The sequence below is a fragment of the Erythrolamprus reginae genome, chromosome 2, assembly GCF_031021105.1.
Source record: "Erythrolamprus reginae isolate rEryReg1 chromosome 2, rEryReg1.hap1, whole genome shotgun sequence".
Classification (NCBI taxonomy): domain Eukaryota; kingdom Metazoa; phylum Chordata; class Lepidosauria; order Squamata; family Dipsadidae; genus Erythrolamprus; species Erythrolamprus reginae.
The window spans coordinates 310,911,423-310,938,221 of record NC_091951.1 but is presented as its reverse complement, the minus strand read 5'-3'; the positions used below and the strand labels follow the sequence as shown (position 1 = coordinate 310,938,221).

Genomic DNA, 26,799 nt, shown 5'->3' with positions numbered 1-26,799 from the left:
GGCATAAGGGTGGATAAAAGAATTATTCTGCAATGCTGGAAGTAGAAATATACTTTTGATTTGCATAATTTATGGCAATAACAATAGCATTTAGACTTATATACTGCTCAAAAAAATAAAGAGAACACTCAGATAAACATAGAAACATAGAAACATAGAAGTCTGACGGCAGAAAAAGACCCCATGGTCCATCTAGTCTGCCCTTATACTATTTTCTGTATTTTATCTTAGGATGGATATATGTTTATCCCAGGCATGTTTAAATTCAGTTACTGTGGATTTATCTACCACGTCTGCTGGAAGTTTGTTCCAAGGATCTACTACTCTTTCAGTAAAATAATATTTTCTCATGTTGCTTTTGATCTTTCCCCCAACTAACCTCAGATTGTGTCCCCTTGTTCTTGTGTTCACTTTCCTATTAAAAACACTTCCCCTCCTGGACCTTATTTAACCCTTTAATATATTTAAATGTTTCGATCATGTCCCCCCCTTTTCCTTCTGTCCTCCAGACTATACAGATTGAGTTCATTAAGTCTTTCCTGATACGTTTTATACTTAAGACCTTCCACCATTCTTGTAGCCCGTCTTTGGACCCGTTCAATTTTGTCAATATCTTTTTGTAGGTGAGGTCTCCAGAACTGAACACAGTATTCCAAATGTGGTCTCACCAGCATTCTATATAGCGGGATCATAATCTCCCTCTTCCTGCTTGTTATACCTCTAGCTATGCAGCCAAGCATCCTACTTGCTTTCCCTACTGCCTGACTGCACTGTTCACCCATTTTGAGACTGTCAGAAATCACTACGCCTAAATCCTTTTCTTTTGAAGTATTTGCTAACACAGAACTGCCAATACAATAGTCAGATTGAGGATTCCTTTTCCCCAAGTGCATTATTTTACATTTGGAAACATTAAACTGCAGTTTCCATTGCTTTGACCATTTATCTAGTAAAGCTAAATCATTTACCATATTGCCGACGCCTCCAGGAATATCAACCCTATTGCACACTTTAGAGTCATCGGCAAATAGGCAAACCTTCCCTACCAGACCTTCCCCTATGTCACTCACAAACATATTAAAAAGAATAGGACCCAGAACAGACCCTTGTGGCACACCGCTTGTAACCTGACTCTGCTCAGAATACTCGCCATTCACAACAACCCTCTGGTGTCTATGCTTCAGCCAGCTGCAAATCCATTGAACTATCCAGGGATTAAGTCCAATCTTCACTAATTTATCTATCAGCTCTTTATGTGGAACCGTATCAAAGGCTTTGCTGAAGTCCAGGTAGGCAATATCCACGGCACCACCTTCATCCAACACCTTTGTGACATAGTCAAAGAAATCAATGAGATTAGTCTGACATGATTTGCCTTCAGTAAAGCCATGCTGATTTGGGTCCAATAATTTATTGTTTTTTAGGTGCTGATTTATCCTCTTTTTCAGTAGAGTCTCCATCATTTTAACGACAACTGATGTCAAGCTAACTGGCCTGTAGTTACCAGCTTCTTCTCTACTGCCCTTCTTGTGGATAGGCACAACACTTGCCATTCTCCAATCCTCAGGAACATCTCCTGTTAACAAGGATTGGTTAAACAAATCAGTCAGGGGGGTAGCAATGACAGATCTGAGTTCTTTAAGAACTCTGGGGTGGATGCCATCTGGACCCATTGCCTTATTTATCTTTAATCGTTCAAGTTCTTCTAAGACATCGGCTTCTAAGATCACTGGAGCTGAATCCGTACAGTTGGAGGCAATGCTATATCCCTCTATAGTATTATTTTGTAAGGTGTCTTTTGAGAAAACTGAACAGAAGTAGCTATTGAAATGGTCAGCGATCTCCTTATTCCCATTAATGCATGTATTTTTCCCGGTACTAAGCTTCGTGATGCCGCAGTTTTTCTTCTTATCACTAATATATCTGAAGAAGGTTTTATCCCCCTTCTTTAGAGATTTGGCAATTTCTTCCTCTTTTGAGGCTTTAGCAGCATATATTATCTGTTTCGCCTCCTTCTGTCTCATTTTATACACCTCCCTATCAGCTATACTTCCAGACTCTTTATACCTCCTATAGGCAGCCTTTTTTTCATTGACTATAGTCCTTACATCATTGCTAAACCATAGCGGTTTCTTCTTCCTTTTACCTTTAGTTATTTGTCTTACATACAGTCCAGTGGCTTTTAAGATGGCCTTTTTAAATACAGTCCACTGGGTGCTCGCTCCTGCCATTTTATCCCTCCCCTTTAATTCATTATCTAAATATTCCCCCATTGCATTAAAATTTGTTTTTCTGAAATCCAATACTTTGGTTGCATTATAGGATTGCTCACAATGAGTTTTTACATCAAACCACAAACATAGATGGTCACTGCAACCTAAATTTTCTCCCACCTTGACATCTGAAACCCAATTCCCATTCGTAAAAACTAAATCTAGAATATTCTCCCCTCTAGTTGGTGTCTTAACCAGCTGTGCCAGAGCTGCTCCTGTAAAGGCCTCTACTATATTCTTACTTTTGCATGTAAGGGCACTGGGGATATTCCAGTCAACATCAGGCATGTTGAAATCACCCATAACCACAATATCTCCCTTTACTGCCATTTGGGTAATTTCATCCACCATCTTGTTGTCATATTCCTCAGATTGCCCTGGAGGCCTATAGATCACCCCAATTCTAATGACAGAACCGTCTTTATTTTGCATGCAAATCCAGAGGGTCTCTAGATCTTGACATGTATTTTGAATTAGTGTTGTTTTTAGAGTTTCTTTAACATAAATGGCTACTCCACCTCCCCTTCTCTCTATTCTATCCTTCCTATACAGTGTATATCCTGGTATGGATATTTCCCATTCATTAGAATCCTTAAACCATGTCTCAGTTATGGCAACCAGGTCCAAATTATCTCTAGATATTATGGCCATTAATTCACAGAGCTTGTTGCTCAAGCTTCGAGCATTCGTGCACATTACACGAAGAACATTATTTTCATTATTAGTTTGCCCCTTATCATCAACAACTACATCTATTTTATTTGCAGCTCCCTTTTCATAAGCTTCCAAAAACTGCTTTATCCTCATTGGTCGGGGACAGAAATCACCCACATCAGTTACATCACTGTCCCCTTTACCTAGTTTAAATGCCTGTCCAAAAAAGTTCTGAATTCCTCACCGAGCACCTGGGCACCTCTGTATGATGGATGCAAACCATCCCTCTTAAACAACTCCCTATTAGACCACCTACTGACATCATGACTTACATAGCCAAAACCTTCAGCTTTACACCACTGCTTTAACCACACATTAAACTCTATGATACACGTTGTTTTATCCTCTTGGCCACAAACCGGTAACACCTCTGAGAAAGTCACTGAATCTGCTATTTTACCCAGCTCCACACTTAGACATTGAAAATCTCTTTTTACTACATTGACATTTCTCTGGGACAAATCATTTGTGCCAAGATGCACCACCACATCAATGTTATTACCTTTACTCACAGCCTTGACAATAAAAGTTGAATGAACACAACAGCATGTGAAATTGATTGTCAATCAGTGTTGCTTCCTAAGTGGACAGTTTGATTTCACAGAAGTTTGATTTACTTGCTGTTATATTGTGTTGCTTAAGTGTTCCCTTTATTTTTTGAGCAGTGTATAACATGGTGCTTTTACAGCCCTCTCTAAACTGTTTACAAACTCAGCATATTGCCCCCAACAATCTGGGTCCTCATTTTACCCACCTTAGAAGGATGGAAGGCTGAGTCAACCTTGAGCCAGTGGTGAGATTTGAATTGCTGAACTACAGCTAGCAGTTATCTGACATGGGCTGCATTCTAACCACTGGGCCACCCCCTTTCAATTTGAAAAATGATATATACTGCTTGATAATGGTTGATTAAAAAAAAAAACTAATGCAGACTTTTAGGTCTTTGTTTATAAAATAATGTGATGGGTTACCTCCACTCCCCTTCCATGCTTCTCAGTTTGGAGGTTGTGTTGATTCTTTAATGCTCTTGTACATATTTGTACATATTTTTTTTCACTGTCTTGTTTAGCATAATAAAAATATTAGAACATGATAAAGCTGGAGAGTATTTGGTCACAGCTTGATCAGCAAACACAGCCTTAGAGACTTAATGTGTTGCTGTTTAGTTAATTAGAAAACTATGCTCTTTTGTGGCTCTTAGACAGCATCCAGATTTCATATTTCTTTGTTTAAACTAGGAGAAACAAAACACCTTAAAGCAAGTCTGGAAACATCTGTTACGTTTTACACTTATTACAGGGAGTGAAAACTATTCTTCTACTGAAATTAGTATATAACTGTATTGCCTTAATGCTCCCTGAAATAAGGAATATTTTACAAAATGTGATAGGTTTGGCTTTGGATTCAGCCAACAGTATGATGTAGAAAAGGAAGAAGGCTGACTCTAACTAGAGGCTTTCTGATTTGCAAAGCATGTATTGCTTTAAGGTAAATTATAAGAATGGTCTTAGAAGGAACTTCCCTGTTTTGGAATAAAAGGAATATTGGTTATTCCAGCACTACAGTACATTGAAAACCGCTTTAGTTAGATTCAGTGTCATTTAAACTGTAAATACTATGACTCCATCATTATATATAGTGTACATAATAATTTTCTTCATCGAGTCTCATATTTACTTTAAAGCAGAATTCTAAGGATGAATGCTTAATGTGAAATTAATTACAGAAGCTTCAGTTTTGGGGTACTTTTCCCAATCCTATTGTGAACATTTAACTATTTGTATTTTCTGCTGTTTTGCCAAGAGCAATGATGTGGAATAAGAAAATACCGGGCAATTCTGAAGTGGTGAAAATCTGACATATTTTTGGCAAGAATATAATAACTGGACTAAATTAGCTTTGAGCAGAGTTCTAGTTTTCTTAGCTGATCTTATCTCTGCCTAAAGAATCTGTTAGGTTTTTATATGCTTATAAAGTGGCAAACCAGGGTAGATCCATTCCATTTACTTCCCTACTTTTAGGTACAAATTTCAGATCCAGAAATTTTGTTACAGTAAATATTCATACAAAAAAAATGATAATCAAGAGAGAAGTTTGCTTTGTATTTTGAACATAATATAGCAATAATTTAGTCTTCAAGAAGTTACAGCACTTCATAAATTCAGAATTAAGTATCTAAAGTTATGAAATCTATACAATTGGTTCTTGACCTATAGACACAACTCAGCCCAAGATTTCCATTGCTAAGCAAGGCGGAGGTTTTGTAAGTTTTGCCCATTTTACCACCTTTTTTTGCCACTGTTGTTAATTGAATCACTGCAATTTAGTGACCTGTGGTTATTAAGCACATCTGGTTTTTCCCTATTGACTTTGCTTGTCAGAAGCTGGCTTAGAAAGGTTATAAATTATGATTATCTACTTACTTTTCCTACCGCCACCGTCTGCGCCATTCAACTAAGTGACTCATAATTTCCTTGGGTTTGTATTGAAAACTCCTTTGTGGGACCATCAATCCATAAAGTTGGGTTGATGGTCCCACAGAAGAATCAAGTGTATGGTTGCTGGTTACATATTTAGATGATTATCTTTTAAACATCCAAATATATGCCACTAATTAATAAGATAGCTTATTTAGTTTTAAAAAGCTAAAAATGTTAATATAAGAATCATAGATAGCAAACAGCATCTTAAAAGAGGCTTAGATCCTTTCATTTCTCTTAAAATTATACTTGCTGGCAAAGAGCTTAGAGCAAAAATAAGTATGCTTCCTTACTATTATTTTTATCCTAAAGCAAATGTATGGAACCTTAATCATAGATTAATTCATTAATTGGCTCAAACTAATTAATAATTAAGTTATCTTTAGTTGATCATTCCAATCATTCCCAACGGCAGTTGAACTAGTCAGCATGAGTAATTGCCCATATCAAGTATTTGTGGCGTATGACTGCACTGAAAAATATTTTGAAACTAAGCTTTGATGTTGAGCTTCAGAATTCTTAACCCTGCTGTTCTGTTCGAAAAAAGTTACAAATCTTATGTTCGGGTCACATATGACCCGGACCGAAAACTCTTCATTTGAAGTGCTTATTTTGGTCAATTTGAAAACTTTTTTCACTTGGAAAGTAGTCTGAACATTTCTGCACACAATGATATGAAAATTGAAATGAAACAAGTAAATCTTATTGGTTTATTTTGCGGATATAATGCACCCCCCCGTTTTTGTGAATTTTTTTCAATTTATGGATAGTTTTGCTTGCAAAATCCATTCTATTTTACTAAAGTTGGTGTGGGATTGGTAGCTTGAACATTTCTGAACATAATGATATGAAAATTGAACTGGAAAAATTGATGCATATTGGTTTATTTTGTTGATGAAATGCATGCCCCCCCCCCGTTTTTTTGAAATAGTCTTTACTTTATGGATAGTTTTGCTAGCAAAATACATTCCATTTTACTAAAGTTGGTGTGGGATTTGTAGCTTGAACATTTCTGAACATAATGATATGAAAATTGAACTGGAAAAATTGATGCATATTGGTTTATTTTGCACATAAATGGGCTCCCATGCTTATACTCAAATAGGCTTATACTCGAGTAGGCTTATACTCGAGTACAAGACAATATGGTTTTATATTCAAAAATAAACCAATAAGAATCATTTTTTTTTCAGTTCATTTCTATTTTTCTTATGTTCAGGATTGTTTCAAAAGGATATTCCAAATATTTCTAGCCAAATATGTATAAAAAGTGACAATAATGGCACACAGCAAGGCCGAGGGGGGGTGGCCCTTTTGTGGCAAAAATAAACCAATAAGAACCATTTTTTTTCAGTTCATTTATATTTTTCTTATGTTCAGGACTGTTCAATTTAGTATATCAAACCTTTTGGGGGGAAATTCCTTAGGGATTTGTAGCCTTAAAAAATTGAAATTGACACGAAATTCAGAAAGGATGGGGGGAGGGGCTTTTTGATCAAAATAGAAATATAAGTCTCAATTTTTCCAGTTCAATTTTCATATCATTATGTTCATAAATGTTCAAACTAGTTTTCCAGTTGAAAAAGTTTTCAAAAAGATCAAATTCAAGTACCTAAAAAAAATCATTTCGGTCCGGGTCTATATGACCCGAACAAAGTAAACGTGACTTTTTTTTTGCCCAGAAAAAACATTTTCCCCCCACCCCCACAAATATTTTTTTGATGATCAGCATTGTTAAATTGAGTAAATGAATGCCTAAGATTTTAAAGAATATTTCGGATTTGGAGCATAAAAAAATAAAAAGTGAAAATGGATGCAAGCAGCTGAGGGGGGGGGGCGCTTATTTCTGATGTTAAAAAACCAATAAGAATCATTTTTTTTCAGTTCCTTTATATTTTTCTTATATTCAGAAATGTTCAAGCTACCAATCCCACACCAACTTTAGTAAAATAGAATGGATTTTGCAAGCAAAACTATCCATAAATTGAAAATAATTCACAAAAACGGGGGGGGGGGGCATGCAAAATAAACCAATAAGATTTACTTTTTTCATTTCAATTTTCATATCATTGTGTGCAGAAATGTTCAGATACTTTCCAAGTGAAAAACGTTTTCAAATTGACCAAACATAAGCACTTCAAATGAAGAGTTTTCGGTCCGGGTCGTATGTGACCCGAACAGAAGATTTGTAACTTTTTTTGCCCAGCAAAAACTAAGCCCCCCACCCCCCAAAAAAAATTCTCATAGAGAGAACCCCTGAAATGATGAAAAGTCATGAAATTCATGTTTCAGATTTGCAGGGAAAATGTTTTACAGGGGACTCAAACTTGGTTTCGGGTCACATACGACCCGAACAGAATAGCAGGGTAAGGAAAGGAACTTAGTGATATATAAATGTATCAGCACAATTTTATCCAAATATGGTTTGGCATATTATTTTTATAATTTATTTTCTTTTTTCTTTTCTTTTTTTACAAATGATGGAAAAAAGTAAATATAGTCACAATGTCATGTTGAAGTCAATTTTGAAATCCCATTGACTCGAATAGATTAAGTCATTTTCTGGCTTCTTTAAATGGAGGTTGTGTGGCACAGTTATAATTTCCAGTCACTTCAAAAAGGCCTAATTTGGATTGTTACATTTCTTTGTGAATCATTTTTCCAGAGGGGAATGAAGTCCAGATTGTTTGTTATAGAGCAGATTTTGAGACTTGCTTATACTGTACGTAGTCCCTTTATGCTCAAAATGTTTCCAGAAAATGTCTATGGCACTTCTGTCATAATGGATAAAAGCAAATTAAAATGTGGTTTTGGAAAAAAACCACATGTCTCAGGTTGCCTAATCATATACGTGTGTGTAATCTGGTCAATAAAATCCCTTCTATATTGAGTGACTTTGAGGAATCTTCAGCTCACCATTTAAGACACACAGATTTCATTTAAGCCTGTCGATTTCTTTCCCTCTTCCTAGGCCTCAACAACTCTTCTTTCTCTCTCTCTCTTTTTTTTGCACACAGACAGAATCTACTGTCTAATATGAAGAAATATAACATTCCTGGCAATTATCAATTTCTCTTCAATTCATACTCATTGCTTGCTTCTTCCTGAAGAAGTATCTGCTTTTCTTAGCACAGAGCATGGGAGAGATAGGCAAAGAGATGATCCAGGAAAGACATTTCTGAGCTGGGATAGTCCAATTTCTTGAACTCCTCTCCTGGATGGTGTTGTCCAGCCCTCCATGTGCATGTCTAGAGACCAATTGAGACGCTAAGCTAATTTTGTTATTGTCGCTTTTGTATAAATGTTGCCAACTTCTAAAATGTTGAGGTATTTCATAGTATGGGTTTATGCATGTACAAATGAGTAGTGCTACATTCACGCAATTATACTCACTATCTTGACTTTGACTTGGGTTCTATGCCTTTATTCATTAAGGCACACAGTCAAAAAATTCATTTTGCCAAAAAATAATTTAAAAAAACCTTTAATATCCATTAGACATTAACAGTTGGTGTAAAATTTAAAAATATTTTTTTATTTTTACAAAACTGTGAAGGGTTTCTAGCCTGGTGCTTTAACCATTATCAAGATATTTACTGTGATTGATTTATAAGATTTTGAAAATATACATTGTGATTATTTCTCTGTTCTGTTTTTTTTTTAGGTCAAAATGCTTAAACATTTCTTGTGGATATATTGGACCTTATCCATAACATGTGCTCTCCACAAAGGTAAGAGGGAGAGGAAGAGGGGGGTGAGAGAGAGAGAGAGTGCTGTCATAATGAAAAAATTGATAATTTTTGGTAGTGAAAATATATCAGTTATTCTGCAGCTATTAATTGTAGAGATATAACAATATATTTTATTTATTAGTTAAATTTATTATGCCATCCATCACCTCATCCGCTTTATGCTGAAAATGAGATTAGAACTCATCGTCTTTGGTTTCTAGACTGTTGCCTTAATCACTAAAGATCACTGCTTTAATTACTGAAAAGTAAAAATAAAACTTTCTTTTTTTAATTATTACCACGATTTATGCTTATTTTGCAGAATGTTTTCTCATGTAAAAAGTCTATTGTTACAACTTTATGTGTGATTGGTTTTCAGTATGTGTTATGACCATTATTCCATTTTATATTACTAGTATTTCTACTGGATGTATTATAGTTTAGAGCTATCTCCGCTGAGTTGATTGACAGAACGTTTATGGTGATGGTTGGTTTAATGGTTTTACTTGTGAGAAGATCTAGTTATAACTCAAATTCCATTTAATTCATTTGCTGATCTTCAGATATTTTTGAATACTTTGTCTATTCCATGGTTAAATAAAGCCAGAATCTTATAGTATACCAGAGTGAGAATATGCTTAATGGAGTATTAGTTGGTATCTCCCAAGTTTTCTCCCCTAATTTTCTTAAGATTCTTTTAATTTGTAGAAAATGACTGGGTACTTAGTGTGCATTAAAGCATTACTTTCAAGAAGAAAATCTTTTCCAACAGTGACTTAGAATAAAACAGACCATAAAGTCCAGTGCTTTTTTGCTTCTGGGAAAAGATATTTTGCAACTATGACCCACTCAAAAGTCTAAATGTGTTCACTTGCCCAAATCAGTGAAAGTCATGCTATTTATTTTAATTAATTTTGTATAAAAGTATAAAGTTAAGTGATTTAACTCACTTGAACAATTCTCAACTGCTCTGGACAAATTACAATTAGTTGAAAAACTCTATAGACAGCAGAGCCTATGTGGTAAAGCAAAGATGTTATAATGATGTTATCAAATCCCTTTCCTTTTGTATATACACGTAAAATCTATAAATGCATGTACAAATGAGTAGTGCTATAGTCATGCAATTATACTCACTATCTTGACTTTTTTGACCTTCCTTGTGGATGGTTCCTTTTCTGAGATTAAAAGACGTGCTGTTGCTAAATGTTTTAAAATTCCTTATTGCATCTGAGTTTTGCTATTGAGGTTCATGAGCAGTTTTTAGTTGACTCCCAAACTTTAACAGCAAAGAGTAGGTCATTGTATGAACTCAACCTAGTTAACTATAGAAAGAAAAGAATTATGTAAGCAAATAAACCAAAGGGAAATGTATTGATAATAAGGCTATACATATTATTTTCTTTAGATGCTTGGTTTCTTTCAGTACCACAAGTGATGTTGTCACAAGCAGTGGTGGGCTACTAGCTTGAATGCTAAATTGTGCTCTCCACCGGGGCTTGTAAGTGCTTGGGGGGCAGCACGATTTTGCTTCTGCACCTGTGAAGGTAGCAAAATCATGCATGGAGACGCAGGTACGCCCGTGTTTCGGTGAGTTTTGTTTGCTTCCACACATGCTGAAACATGGGCGCACCTGCAGCTCCGTGTACAATTTTGCTCCCTCCACAGGTGCAGAAGCAAAATCGCGCTGCCCCAGCAAGCACTTATGAGCTGCGGCGTTGAGCGCAATTTAGCGTTCCTGCTCGGAGCCCACCGCTGGTCAAAAGTGTTGTGGTAACTCACTGCAGAAGCAATTTCTATGTATGGGACATGCATATACATGCTCAAGGTTGACTCAGCCTTCCATCCTTCCGAGGTGGGTAAAATGAGGACCCGGATTGTGCGGGCAATAGCCTAGCTCTGTTAAAAAAAAAGTGCTATTGCTAACATGTTGTAAGCCGCCCTGAGTGTAAGGAGAAGGGCGGCATAAAAATTGAATAAATAAAATAAATAAATAAAATAACTAAATTAATTAATTAATTAAATAAATAAATAGATAAATAAATAAATAAATAAATAAATAAATAAATAAATAAATAAATAAATAAATATACAGGCAGTCGGAAAAGGCCTTTGGATTGGCTGAAAGGAATTTTTGGGAGATGTTCCCACCTTGATGTTTAAACGACAGTAGTTCTATTACGGCAGCGTTTCCCAACCGGTGTGCCGCGGCACACCGGTGTGCCGCGAGACATGGCCAGGTGTGCCGCTAAGCTCCAGCTGGGCGGGGCGCTGCCGGTACTTCCGTCCTGGGGCTCCCGCTCGCAGCTGTCCCCCGCCTCCTGCTCGATGCCGCGGTTTTCGGCGCTCTCCTGCTGGGCGCCAAAGAAGGAAGGCAGGAAGAAGGAGAGCTTTATTCTTCGCGCCTTTTCCCCGCCTTCCTTCTTTGGGACCCAGCAGGAGAGCGCCGAAAACCGGGGCATCGAGCAGGAGCTGGTTGACAGCTGCGAGCGGGAGCCCCAAGACGGAAGTACCGGCAGCGCCCCGCCCAGCTGGAGCTTCTCCTGCGTCGACGGCAAGTTTCCTTTGTGGCCCGGCGGGAGGGCACTGGCGATGGGAGCGGGGGGCGGGGGCGGCCGCAGTGGCCGCAGGCAGTCGTGGGGAGATGGCGGCGGCGAGAGGGAGCGCTCTCTCTCTCTCTCAGCTGACTGCAAGCGGGAGCCCTGACGGTGGCGGTTGGACGTGCTGCTAGACGTCGTACATGCTGGCGCTGCGGGCCTGGCATATACGGTGTCCAGCAGCACGTCCAGCTGCCGCCGTCAGGGCTCCCGCTTGCAGTCAGCTGAGAGAGAGAGAGAGAAAGAAAGAGAGACATATAAGAGAGGCAGAGAGAGAGAGAAAGAGAGACATAGCAAGAGAGGCAGAGAAAGAGACAGAGCAAGAAAGAGAGGCAGAGAAAGAGACAGAGAGAAAGAGAGACATAGCAAGAGAGGCAGAGAGAGAGAGACAGAGCAAGAAAGAGAGGCAGAGAAAGAGAGACATAGCAAGAGAGGCAGAGAGAGAGAAAAAGAAAGAGAGACATAGCAAGAGAAAAAGAGAGACTTAGCAAGAGAGGCACAGAGAGAGAGAGAAAGAGAAAGAAAGAGAGACATAGCAAGAGAGACAGAGAGAGAGAAAGAGAGAAAGAGAAAGAAAGAGATAGCAAGAGAGGCAAAGAGAAAGAAAGAGACATATAGCAAGACAGTGAAAGAGAGAGAGAGAGCAAGAGAGAGAGAAAAGCAAGAAAGAGATAGCAAGAGAGACAGAGAGAGAGAGAGCAAAGGAGAGAGAAAGACATAGAGGAAGGGAAGGAGGGAGAGAGAAAGAGAGCAAAAAAGAGAGAAAGAAAGAAAGAGGGATGGAGAGAGAGAAAGAAGGGAAGGAAGGAAACGAGAAAGAGGGAGAAATAGAGCAAAAGGGAGGAAGAGAGAGGGTTTTTTTGTCCAAACTTTTCTTTAGCCCTCCCCCCCGCCCCGCCCCTTTCAGTGTTCCCCGGGATTTTGAAAATATGAATAATGTGCCGCGTCTCAAAAAAGGTTGGGAAACACTGTATTACGGTATTTAAGCAGCCATATGAATTGGCAAAGCTGTGATGGATAATGTCTTTATATAGTCTAATCACTCAATAGTATTGGGTTTGATTGTTTCTTAATTATACCTTCAGACACTCAGCAATATAAATACATGTTTACAGTCTACATACATCAGCTTTGTGTGTGTGTGTGTGTGTGTGTGTGTGTATGTATGTATGTATTTTACTTCAATGCCACCCTTCTCTAAGCAACTCAGGATGGCGTACAACATATTGAAAACAATATGTGAAAAGTAATCTAATTATTGTTTAAAAAAGAATTATTAATAAAATTGTAAAAAGTCCCCATATGCAGTCATTCATTCAATTCAATCATTCAGAATCATTCAGTCATAGATCAATGTGCATAATTAGTTTGACAAAGAGTTGATAGAACTACCAGGTTAAATTTTCTGTACTTATTCATGTACAGAGCTTAAGGAAAATAGTTTTATGTGAATCCTAGAAGTCTTTTAATTGTAGAGAGTGTAGCTCTTTGAAGTGTGTTTGTAGAAGATTGGTGGGTTTTAATGAATAACCAAAGAATGCAATGAAATGCTTTCAAAGTCATATATATATGTGTGTGTGTGTGTGTGTGTGTATGGGTAATTTCATACATCCACATTTAGATGTATATGCTATTGTAAATGCTATCGCTACAGATGGAATGTACATTTGGCTAGCTTTCCATGATTTACAGTGAGAATTTAAAGAGTAACTGATCCATCACTATGCTTGATTTACTGTCCCTTCCTTTCTTATACAATAACTCAGATTGTAAGCCATCTGTTAGAACAAAAGAGGTTTTGTTAAGATTAAATTTATTGCCTTCTCTGACAAGCTCTGAGCAAGTTTTTGCAAGTACATGGAATATCTACTTTATCAATTTTTACAGAAACAGGTTGATTTCAAATAGAATATTCTTACATCTTCGTACAAAGAGAGTTCCATTTAGGCCATTTTTTACAGTATACTGTATTACCACTTGTGGTGTGCCCAATGTTTCAGGGTGGTTTGTATGAAACATTTCTTTGCGCTGTGTTAAGGTAGCATATGATTCACAAAAAAGTTGAAGGGACTTGATTATATATGAGATGACATTTTAAAAATTCAACTATTTTAGGTGCATGTGTTATCATGCTGTTGAAATATAGTTATGTAGGTGCTTTTAAAAATAATGGTATTTCATAAACAATAAATGGGCTAAAGTGGAAAAAAACAACGGCTTTTGCCCTTTCTGAACAATGTATTTACAATTGATATTATTACTGGAACTTTATTAGATCCTTGTAAATAAAATAAAGTAGCATAAAACTTCGAAGTTTATTTATATTTTCAGTTTGTGCAATACACATTAGCAAATATAATTTTGTTATTGTCAAATTTGGCTGATATACAGTGATCCCCCGTTTATTGCGTCCCCAACCATTGCGAACAGGGTACTTCGCGATTTTTCAACCCGGAAGTCAAAATACCATCTACGCATGCGTGCCCGTTTTTTCTATGGGCACGCATGCGTAGATGGCAACCGGGAGATCAGCTGCTGGGCGGCTTCCCTGGGTCTTCCCCCTCTTGCTGGCGTCAGCGAGGAGTTTCCCCACCGCCCACGCAAACTCCTCGCTGCCGCCCGCCCTTCGCCCGCCCACGCCGTTCATTCTCGCCGCTTTCGAGCTGAGTCCTGAAGCGAATTCGCTCCAGGACTCAGCTCGAAAGCGCCGAGAGCCAGCGGGGACAAGCCGTTCGCTGGTGCTGGCTATCGGCGCTTTTGAGCTGAGTCCGGAAGCGAATTCGCTCCCGGACTCAGCTCGAAAGCGCCGAGAGCCAGCGGGGACAAGCCGTTCGTTGGCGCTGGCTATCGGCGCTTTTGAGCTGAGTCCGGAAGCGAATTCGCTCCCGGACTCAGCTCGAAAGCGCCGAGAGCCAGCATGGACAAGCCGTTCGTTGGCGCTGGCTATCGGCGCTTTTGAGCTGAGTCCGGAAGCGAATTCGCTCCCGGACTCAGCTCGAAAGCGCCGAGAGCCAGCGCCCCCCGGACCCCCAACCCGGGTTTGGGGGGCTGCTAGGAAGCCCCCCATGCCGGCGGCAAACAGCCGCGCCGCCCCCAATCTTCGGCTCCTCGCTAGCGCTGTGGGAGTAAAAACACCATCTGCACATGCGCAGATGGTGTTTTTATTTCCGCAGCGCTACTTCGCGAAAACCCGCTCGTTGCGGGGGGTCCTGGAACGGAACCCTCGCAACGAGCGGGGGATCACTGTATATGATAATGTTCATCCATTTTGTTCAAAGAGGACCTTGACATCTAATAAGTTGTGGGCTGTGCACTATAAGTCCGCAGGTGGCTGGTAAGGCCTATATCAGCACAAAATGTTCTGCCACATGTTGGGCAGACATGTGTGGGCACCATTGTTGCAGAATTTGCAGCTCTGGCTTTGCGGAGTGCTCTCTTCTCTTCTGCTATGAATGTTCTTCTGGCCTCAGATGACTGGCAGCCTTGGTGGATCAACATGCACCATGTTGGTGAATCTTGTGCCAGGGTTCCACAGGAGGTGGTGTCAATATCGAGAGACTTGAATGAGGCTTTCAATGTGTCTTTGTATCACTTTCTTTGTCCCGCATGCAATTGCTTTCCTTTAAACAGCTCATCATAGATGTGATGGTTTGGCATCCTAGCAACATGGCCTGCCCAGCGTGTCTAGATTTTCAGCAGTAGGGTGGGAATTGATGGCAGGCCTACTCTGGAGAGGATCTCAGTGTCAGGCACCTTATTTATTTATTAATTAGATTTATATGCCACCCCTCCCCGAGGATTCGGGGCGGCTCACAGCAAATAATATAACGATACAACACAGAAGGCAAATCTGTTTCAGTCTTTCATGATGGGGAGTCCAAGCTGTGGTTGATATCCATCTGGGGCATTCTGTCGGTCGCCTCATTATTTATGGAAGATGGGTGCTTCAACACAGATTGGAAGTGCTTGGCCCAACACTGTAGAATCAGGGTCTTCTCAGTAATGAGAGTTGCACCAGCTGTGTCCAGTGAATTTCATCTGTTTTGGTACTCAACCAGGAATCCTGTATCTTGCGAATCTTGCTCCATATGATCCTGCAAGTGTTGTTGAAGGCATTTTTCTTAGCTGTTAATGATGAGTCATTCTGATAAGCAATTGTAGCTCTGAGAGTTTGTTGTCCACATCTTCTGCTAGGGAAGCTGCTTTGTTGGGATTCCTCAGTTTACTAACATTGATCTGTTTCATCACAGCTTTGTTTCCCTGTGGACATTTCTTTGGCTTCATGTGAAAGCTTAATTTGGAGATGATGAGTCTGTGGTCAGTCCAACAGTCAGTGCTCAGGATGGTCCTATGTCTTTCTTCTGTTCAATGACATAATCAGTAAGATGCCAGTGCTTGGAGAGTGGGTGGATCCAAGACATCTTTTTGCAAGTGGCAAGGCAAAAGATGGTATTGGTCATGATAAGATCGTGAGCTGCACATGTCTTCAGTAGTAATAGGCCATTGCTGTTACATTTGCCAATTCCATTTTTTACAATGACACCATCCCAGGCAGAGTGATCGGATCCTACTCGCGTATTAAAATTGCCAAGTAGAATCAGCTTGTCCATGTGCTTCACAGATGAAAGTAGGTCATTGAGATATTCATAAATTTTGTCCTTTACTTCATCCGGGTTTGTCATTGTGGGTGGATAGTCACTGATCAGTGTTGCTTGCTTTCCTCTTGGTAGTGGAAGATGCAGTGTCATGAGTTGGCTGTTCACTCCCTTGGAAAGATTGGCAAGTTTGCAGGCAAGATGATTTTTAACCACAAAGCCAACTCCAGATTCATGGCATTCATTATTGCTGCGTTAACAGAAGAATGTATAACCACCTCCTGTGGGCTGGCCTTCGCTGGCTAGACGAGTTTCACACAGGGCCGTAAAATCGATGTTAAATTTTGTGAGCTCCCTGGAGACCAGAGCTGTTCTTCTTTCTGGTCAATTTGCTAAAGGGTTGTCTTGAAGTGTACGTATGTTCCATGCGAAATGGTGAGTGGTGTCACTTTATGTTTTCTTTGAGATTCGGCCCCTTGAAATGGGTTCCCCTCCAACTGTGGCAAGTTGAACAGGGTTCTATAAAGCAACGATGTTTAGGACAGCTTTTCTAGCCCCTTCATCTTTCTCTGGAGGTGAGTAGTGTGGATACGAGAGAGGGCTGCTCAGTCACTCAGGTAGATGCCAAATTCAGCTGTTGCTTGTCAGCAGGAAGACAACCATTAGACATGAATCGCCTGTATGCAGGTCTATGGCTAAAGCTCCCAGTGTATCCCATCTACTATTTTGTCACTCGCCCATTGTCACAGGACTTTTCACGAGAATTAGCAAAGCAATAGCATATAGACATATACCGCTTCACAATGTTTTACAGCCCTCTCTAAGTGGTTTACAGAGAATAAGCATATTGTCCCCAACAATCTGGGTCCTCATTTTATCGACCTTAGAAGGTTGGAAGGCTGAGTCAACCTTGAGCCTATTGAGATTTGATCTGTCAAACTGCTGGCAGCCGGTGATCAGCAGAAGTAGCTTGCAGTACTGCATTCTAACCACTGCGCCACCAAGGTTTTGTGTGTGGGGAGGTGAATGTCAAGACTTGCATGTGAATTGAATTAAAGTGATGGAAAGGTGCACACAGGCAGCTTCACTCTCTCTTCCCAGATTCCATCTTGCTCCAATAGCAGGACAAGAGTTGGAGATAGGCTGGGTGGAGTGGTTGACCAGGGCATCTTTCGTATCTTGCCATGCTCTTAGCATACCACATCGCTTGCAGAGTGATGCTTGTCCTATTCTATTAGGTTTCATCTGCTCAGTATGCTAGAATCTGTCTTCACCTGCCCTAAAAGCTGCCCTAAAATGAGCTGCTGTAAACTCACATATTCGTGTAACAATCCCTTTTTGGTGGCAAAATGCAAGATTTGTTTTTTAAAAAGCTATTCATTATAATTTGGCATTGCTTTCTAGGCAGAATGTCAGAATAAAAAAGGCTGAAAGGTTGTGCATTTTTTACATGACATAAGTTGGCAGCATTGCTGTTCTCAAAAAAAATGAAGCAGAGAAAGACTCAGAATGGGTGACCACAATGAAATTCCAGAGCTGTAGAACTAGACTGGTAAAATAAATGTGCTTTTAAAAAAAAAGTATTGGAAAAAGTGGTCATGTATCATTTCAGTATTTCCCAAGAAAGAACTGTTTGTGTAGACACCAAAGGGTCTGCTGATTTTGAAGATTTTGAATCTTACCTATGCCTTATGCTTCTTATATTTTTATAGTTTGTTTAGGTTCTGGAGTTTTTATAGCAGATTTTTTGAGATTGGGTTAACTTCAGCTACAGAACAATTTAAAATTTTGATCACAATTTAGCACTTCAAAGAAGTAGTATAAGACCTGCTGATTGATTTCTTTTAAAGTTTTTTGGACAATGAATGACAGATCTGGCCTCCTCTTCCATTTGGTAGATAATTCCTTTATTGAAGGCACATGCCCAGACATAGGCGGGCACATTCCATAATTGTTTTTTTATGACATAGATTTAAATTAAACAAGTAATGTTAGCATAAGAATCACCTGGAAGTTACCTGACAGGATATTTAAGACTTTAATGGATTGGTTTGAATATCCCACCTTGGAAATTATTCCTTCCATTCTGAAACCTCTCTTCGAGAAAAACCAGTTCTGACTTTGAGACATGGGTAGGGAGCAACAGACAAGGCTTACTATATCATTCTAGAAAATTGCCTTGTAAGTAGAATACCAATAGCACTTAGACTTATATACCATTTTCCTCTCTAAGTGGTTTACAGAGTCAGCATATTGCCCGCAATAATCTGGGTCTTCATTTTACCGACCTTGGAAAGATGGAAGATTGAGTCAACTTTGAGCCAATGACATTTGAACTCTGTGCAATTGGCAGTAAGCGGAATTAGCTGCAATACTGCATTCCAACCACTCTGCTTCCATAGTAAACGTGAAGTAAGATTCTTAATAATTTGAGGTAGTTAACTTTGGTTAGTAACATTTTGGGTTGTTTTAAGATCCATGACCTTAATGCATCTCTACTATCTTAATGCATCTCTACTAGCTGTTTAATACATTTTTGGTTTGGGAATTGGAGGAATTTTAGTCAGAGAAGATTCTTGCTTATGTGCAGTAGCCTCTCGAGGGCCATCACATCCTTCCTTCCTTCTTTCCTTCCTTCTTTCCTTCCTTCCTTCTTTCCTTCCTTCCTTCCTTCCTTCTTTGATTTTATCTTCTTTTCTTCAGTAGCCTCTGGAAGGGCTATCATATCCTCCTTCCTTCCTTCCTTCCTTCCTTCCTTCCTTCCTTCCTTCCTTCCTTCCTTCCTTGATTTTATCTTCCTTCCTTTAATCCTGTAATCCCAGGTTTTTACACACACACCTTTCCACTGTCCGATTCATCAATGAGGGCATTTATGGTGGCCCAGCCACCCCCGACTGGATTTTTGTGGTCAGTGCTCGGGTGGCGGAGAGAAATGCTTCCCTACGCTACCCCTTCTTTCTCTTGGCCTTGCCAACAAGGGAGGAGGAAGGCCAGGCTTGGGGGATCTGCCCCTGTCATACCCTCCCAGCTCTCTTTGCTGGCAGCAACATCAAATGTATGACGATGAAGGTGGAATGCTGTTGTCATGCATAGGCAAGTGCAGAGGTGCTTCACTTCTGCACTAAGGCTCTGCCCATCACCACTGCCGTGACAGGGTAACAGTTCTTTCATTTCTCTGCTGCAACAGAGGGGTACCACAGCAGAGTGGTGAAAGAGCCCCATGGATCGCATTGTGGCTCTGTGTTGTAATGGGTTTCAGGAGGAGGGTGGGACCTCACCTCCCCCATTGCGAAGTACATGAGTGAAAATGTTCAATTCCAACTTTGGGGGAAAAAAATTGTGAGAAGTTGGAATTGATTGAGTGAAACGTGATGGACAAACATGATTGGAGCTAGGCTGAGGTGATGCGTTCATGCCACGTCCGGTGCGTGCTCCATAATTTCGCTATCATGGGACTAGATGTTCAAGAAATTCTTGTTCTAAGGTGCATTCTAGCTGTACATGCTAACTAAAGAACATGTACTCCCTTCCTATAATCAGAGGGAGTTCATAGTTGAAAACTAAGAGCTTTGGTACTTATTCCATCAGCATGTATTGCAGTACTGACATACAACATATAAATTGGAAAATAATATGGGAAATAAGTCTGATAAGATGATATCTTTAAAATTGGAGGAGTAGTGTGGATAGCCACAGACACTATTAATAACTATTGACCCTTATTCATGATGAAAATTAAATTAAAACAATGATTCCATAAGGTTCATTCATAAGTATTGTGCAGGGCAAATGGTGTCCTTGCATTGTGCCAATAGCATGCAGTTTATGTGATTTAGATAGTTGCATTAAACATCATTATGTAATTGTTCCATTTATGAAATTTGTCCTCATTTTTATGTTAGGTTCTTGCTGCCGATAGTGCTTAGATCTGTTTGGTTCAGCATCTTGTTCCTATATTATATTAAATATATTAGATATTAGATCACAAAAGGGTTTAAAAGAAGCATCATTTTTCTGCTTTCGGATCCAATAACTAGTAGTTTACAAATATTACTGCTTCTAGAATTGACATAGTTCATAGCTACCATGACCTGAAAGGATTAATTTAAATAATGCCCATTCAATCTGGTTGTCATCTTTTTGTGGCAATGGTTTCTATAGTTTATTTACATGGGGAAAAGTTGCTTATTGTTATCTGAACAAAACCTGCAACCTTTCAAATCTGTGATTGATCCTAATATCTAATACTAATACAAAGAAAAACTTTTCTATTAAGCAACTCCTTTATTGCTTATTTTGTAAAAACCCCATAAAGCCTTTACTACTTAGTTTTTAACCACTATGTTTTCCCAATGTCAGTAGTTTCAAAATGTGGAAATCTACAATCTCATAAATAGATTATTTGAAATGAGAAAAGTTAGATTATTTAAAATTCAGATCAATTGTATGTTGCTCAGGGTAGCTGAATAAGAAAGGTTGTTTGACCTTGATGTTAATTAGATCAAGCAATTCAATTATGCTGATGACAGATAGTTCTTTAGTTCTGAATCACATTGAGCAACAATCAATGAATATTTCCCCCTTTATCTTCATCACTAATTATTGCTGGGCTGTTCTCCCTTCTGTTTTCTTTCTCATTTGGTATTTCCCCCTGTTTTCTGCCCAAGAAAAAAATGTCAGATCCTGTAACTATTGATTATATGTCAGTGGTCCAGATACAAGTAAACTCATGTGCTATAAAAATGCTCATTATAATCCAAGGAAAAGTCTTCTGAGGCACCTCTCTCACATGCAGACATTTTTCAGTAGCCTCAATTATTAATTCACACTCCGATGAAGCAATTTCCTTGCAGACCTCCTGTTAAATGAGGTTTCTGAAGTGGTTTGGCTTTCCAAGGTTATCTTTCAGACCAGTCAGGGTGATTGTGCTTCCTCAGCTTTTAGTCTATTGTTATCAGTATTCCCACTTGCCTTGGCTATAATTTTAGCATGATTGCAAATAACTGAAATAGTAGCCTGCTGTGCATTTAATCTGGCTATCAGAAAGCAATTCACTTTACCTGTCAGCAGCTCCTATTGCACAGAAACAGTTCAGTTAACTGTGTTCCCTATATTCTTGCTTCCTAGTCTTGTAGTCCTCAACTTACAACCAGTTTTTAATAGCACTGCAATTTTACAACTGTCTTAAAACAAGTGACTTAGAAAAAAAATGACATTCTTAGGCACATTAGCCACCGCAATAAGTGATTGCAGTTTCGGTACTTGGCAACCAGCTCACATGGTTGCAGCATATTGTGGTGACATAATTGTAATTTGTGACCTCCTTAGCTGGTTTCCAAAGTCAATTGGATTCATTTAAAAACTATGATTCACTTAACAGCCATTTGATCCTTTAGGACTGTGGTGATATACAATTGGCTGTAGTCATATGATAATGACTTGTTTAATCATACTATCATATAGTGCCTGAAATTCCAGTTCCAATTGTGGTCATAACTTGAGGCCAATTTATATGCTCTGGATCAGGGGTCTCCAACCTTGGTGACTTTAAGCCTGGCGGACTTCAACTCCCAGAGTTCCCCAGCCAGCTGAGGAACTCTGGGAGTTGAAGTCCGCCAGGCTTAAAGTCACCAAGGTTGGAGACTCCTGCTCTAGATTCCCCATGATGTAACTTTACAAGCTTTGGATTTCTCTTTTCTTCTCCCTGGTCTGCCAGGGAATCTCCTTTGGCTTGTGCTTTGATGTGAGGCTGATATGCAACAATTTTCTGGGTAGAGAGGAACTATTCTGATATTGCCTTGCTGCCTCAACACACTTTCATATGGAGAAATATCATTTACAGTTAATACAGATTCATTTTGAGCTTAATGTCTTTAATTAAGAATCTGATATAATTTAAGATTACAACTTGCCCATAATCAAATGCAGTGGGGAACACTGTTCTGTTGTCAATATTATAGTATGATTCAGTTTGCAATGTTTTGCCTCTTTTTGGAGAAGGCAATATGTTACCCTTCATTGAAACAAAATATTTTGGGACAGCATAAGTCAGCATTTCTACAGAGGGAGAAGGTGTCAAAAAAAGTAAAAAACCCAAAACCAAACCAAAACCAAAGGCAACTACTAATGCATGATCATAGCCATCACTTTGACTTTTTTTTTGACATCCTTCAACCACATGGATGCCATGTGCACAACCTTAGTGGTACCTTTGCTCTTTCATTGGATGGAAGATTCATTGTAACTTTCTTTTAATAATTTCCATCAACTTTGCAGAAAAAAATCTCGCCTGCATATTTTACTGAAAGTTACCTTCCTCGTGCACCCTGGATTTCTAAGCATATAGATTTTTTTAAAAGAAAAGAAGTAATGTTTGCAAATAAGCAGTGCTCATATTGTGCTATAGATAGGCATTTATTTATAGAGGTATATGTTTCTCGATTACTCTCAATTAATTAAAAGAATAAGAGCAGAGCCTGCTTTTATATCTCCATCTGTCAAACCACATTAAATAAATTCATGAGGATTGGTAGAACTAGCAAATATGTAGTTCCTGTTCCAGATGCACAGTAGGCAGGTTATACGAACAGTAGCCAACACTTTCCTTAGCCATTAAATAATATTGGATGGAAACAGTCTGCTGTAAAGTATTTACAGCTGGAGAGATATAAAGTGATGGCAAAAGTTCTTTAATCATGTAGGAACCACCCATAGTTTTTATTTTTCCCGTCCCTCCCTCCAAACTACTGAGGAATATTTTATTTGAATGATCTGTTAAGCCCCGAGGTTGGAAAGGAAATAATTAAATGGGAAGAACTGGCTGTCTTAAAAAAAAAATCTGAAAAGAAAGAAAATGTTCCTTTTTTCTTAGGATACATGGTAAATATGAATTAACTCTTCCATAGAATTACTCCATCATTTATTTTGCTATAACGTAAACCAACTCAGTAATATTCTTGGTCCACAGATCTTACTGGCTAAGTTTTTTCACTTGCTTTTAGCAAATGTCCTTCATGCCTTACATTTAAATATTGGATTTATGTGATAACAGCAGGACATAAGCAAGGAATGGATTGTTTTTACCAAGCTAACTTTTCAGAGAGGCGAAAAAGCCAGATCATAAACTTTTATTGGGATCATTGAATTTCAATGGTCTTCTCTTCCACTGAAATCCTGAAGGAGATCCAGATAAAGTATCTTTCCATGTTTAAAGTCTTAACTAAACTCCTGCACAGATTAGTTCCAAATGTACATCTAAACTTTCCATTCGAAGCCTGTATATTAAAATAAATGTTGGCTTTTCTCACAGCTTTTAAAGAGAAAATGGTAAGGCGTACAAGGTTTTCAGCTACAATTGGGGCCAGAATTTCTGTCATACGTTATTGTGTCGTAAGTCAAGTCAGATTCAATTTTATGACACTTTTTACAGCACATCCACTTTAAGCACATCCAACTTTTCCAATCATGATCATGTGACTGCAGGTATCTGCAACCAGTCTTAAATGAAAGCCAGGTGCCAAGTGCCTGAACTGTGCTCAGGTGGCTATAGGGGTGGTGTGATGATTGTACTGTAGGTGTGAATACAGGTCGTGAGTCACTTTTCCCAAGGCTTTCGTAACTTTGAACTACAGTATTGCTAAATAATCAAAAGTTAAGGACTACCTGCACATATTCTGTTTGCCATCTCCAGAAGTCCATTATCAGTTTGAATATTTCTTTTTGAATGTTGACTTCACCAGATCCTAGAAATTTTCAAATTTGATTTGAGCCAGTGCTTAGAGTCAAATGTGTATTTTCTTGAGAAGTTTATCATCTTACGTTTATGATTTTTAGTTTACAATAAAAACATTAGACTGCCTCCTTGTATTTCATGTCTATGATTTCCTTCTCATTTTGACTGCTGATTGAGTGAGTTGCAAAGAGAAGGGATAATCCTACTATCCCTACCTTATGAATTGAATGTAGACCAACTATTACTAGTTCACTCACACGCTGTTGTTTCTTTCAGTGACAGTGGAGAAAAGTCCGCCAGTGAAAGGTTCACTCTCTGGAAGAGCCACCCTCCCATGCTTTTTTTCAACTTTGCCGACATTGCCTCCAAGCTATCACAATGTAAGTGAGTTTCTTCGGATTAAATGGTCAAAGATCGAACAGGACATAGGTGGAAAAGATCTCAAAGAAACCACAGTGTTGGTGGCCCAGAATGGGAATATCAAGATTGGACAAGGCTACAAAGGAAGAGTGTCAGTACCAAGCCATCCAGAAGACATTGGCGATGCATCCTTGACTATGGTGAAGTTACGTGCAAGTGATGCTGGGGTTTATCGCTGTGATGTAATGTATGGAATCGAAGATACCCAAGACGTTGTTTCACTGGCGGTTGATGGTGAGAATAACATTTACCATACTGTTGCATTTATTTGTGAAATTTAAATTACAGTTATTAAATAAAAATGGAATTGATATTTTTAATATTCTTCACAGAGAAATACTAATTTGGCAGCAATATTTTATGCCATTTTTCTTTTTCATGGTTTTATTTAGGGTTAGTAGGAATATGAATTATCAGAACTTTTCCTCTGTTGTCTTTGAGGGCTCCCATTAAATTCAACTGGCATAATCAATAGTTCAGCCTACCCCAAGCTGACATCCTGCAGGATGTAGAGCAGTCTAATGCAAGTAGAAAGCAACAGACTGAAGATGTCTTCTCAAGATATTCCTTTAGCCTGACAAGTGAATGAGAAAGCAGCTGAAGTTTACCATAGAGACTGTTCAGATTCTGTAGTCTTATTTTTTTCTTTCTATCTCTTTGTATTCACTTTGATCAACTCCACCACCACCCCGAATTCAAAAGACCTGGCAAATCTTCTTAGACGAACGCTTTCCTAGGCAGGCTAGCTTTATTGCTCAGGATAGGATAGCCACATCAGATAGGTAGCATTCAATTGCTAGCGAGGTATAACAGATTTTACAGCCAGCCATATTTGCCTCATTCAGTTTCTGAATCTTAACAATAGCACATGGAGAAACCAGAAATTGTTGGTGTCTATAGAGATTCTTACTCATCCATGTCATGGTTGTTCAAAAGGCAGATGGACTTTCTTTGTTTTCCTTTCCCAACCAAGAATCTTCTCCAGTTTTCACATTTATAGGGACTTGTGGAAAGCAGTTCTTTAATCATTGTGATGAATGTACCTTAGCATCTCCTAAGCCAGTGTTTCCCAACCTTTTTTGAGCCGCGGCACATTATTCATATTTTCAAAATCCTGGGGAACACTGAAAGGGGGGGGGGGGGGCGGGCTAAAGAAAAGTTTGGACAAAAAACCCCTCTCTCTTCCTCCCTTTCGCTCTATTTCTCCCTCTTTCTCTCTTTTCCTTCCTTCCCTTCTTTCTCTCCATCCCTCTTTCTTTCTTTCTTCCTCTCTTTTTGCTCTCTTTCTCTCTCCCTCCTTCCCTTCCTCTATGTCTTTCTCTCTCCCTTTCTCTCTCTCTCTCTCTGTCTCTCTTGCTATCTCTTTCTTGCTTTTTTCTCTCTCTCTTGCTCTCTCTCTCTCTTTCACTGTCTTGCTATATGTCTCTTTCTTTCTCTTTGCCTCTCTTGCTATCTCTTTCTTTCTCTTTCTCTCTCTCTGTCTCTCTTGCTATGTCTCTCTTTCTTTCTCTTTCTCTCTCTGTGCCTCTCTTGCTAAGTCTCTCTTTTTCTGTTGCTATGTCTCTCTTTCTTTTTCTCTCTCTCTGCCTCTCTTGCTATGTCTCTCTTTCTCTCTCTCTTTCTCTATCTCTCTTTCTCTGCCTCTCTTTCTTGCTCTGTCTCTCTTTCTCTGCCTCTCTTGCTATGTCTCTCTTTCTCTCTCTCTCTGCCTCTCTTATATGTCTCTCTTTCTTTCTCTCTCTCTCTCAGCTGACTGCAAGCGGGAGCCCTGACGGCGGCAGCTGGACGTGCTGCTGGACACCGTATATGCCAGGCCCGCAGCGCCAGCATGTACGACGTCCAGCAGCACGTCCAACCACCACCGTCAGGGCTCCCGCTTGCAGTCAGCTGAGAGAGAGAGAGAGAGAGAGAGCTCCCTCTCGCCGCCGCCATCCCCCCGCGACTGCCTGCAGCCACTGCGGCCACCCCCCCCGCTCCCATCGCCAGTGCCCTCCCGCCGGGCCACAAAGGACACTTGCCGTCGATGCCAGAGAAGCTCCAGCTGGGCGGGGCGCTGCCGGTACTTCCGACCTGGGGCTCCCGCTCGCAGCTGTCAACCGGCTCCTGCTCGATGCCGCGGTTTTCAGCGCTCTCCTGCTGGGCCCCAAAGAAGGAAGGCGGGAAAAAGGCGGGAAGAATGGAGCTCTCCTTCTTCCTGCCTTCCTTCTTTGGGGCCCAGCAGGAGAGCGCCGAAAACCGCGGCATCGAGCAGGAGCCG

The 26,799-nt window shown here is 39.6% G+C and overlaps 1 protein-coding gene across 5 annotated transcripts in view; it reads left to right on the top strand.

Moving 5' to 3' along the window:
- The window catches only part of VCAN (versican), a 123,581-nt gene that overhangs the window by 14,714 nt on the left and 82,068 nt on the right, over positions 1-26,799 (top strand). For all 5 annotated transcript variants that reach the window (XM_070743066.1, XM_070743065.1, XM_070743069.1 and 2 more), the window contains exons 2-3: positions 9,132-9,198; positions 24,399-24,776. In XM_070743066.1, the coding sequence (XP_070599167.1) occupies positions 9,138-9,198; positions 24,399-24,776 (439 nt within the window). In that variant the 5' untranslated portion in view covers positions 9,132-9,137. The remainder of the gene's footprint in view (positions 1-9,131; positions 9,199-24,398; positions 24,777-26,799) is intronic.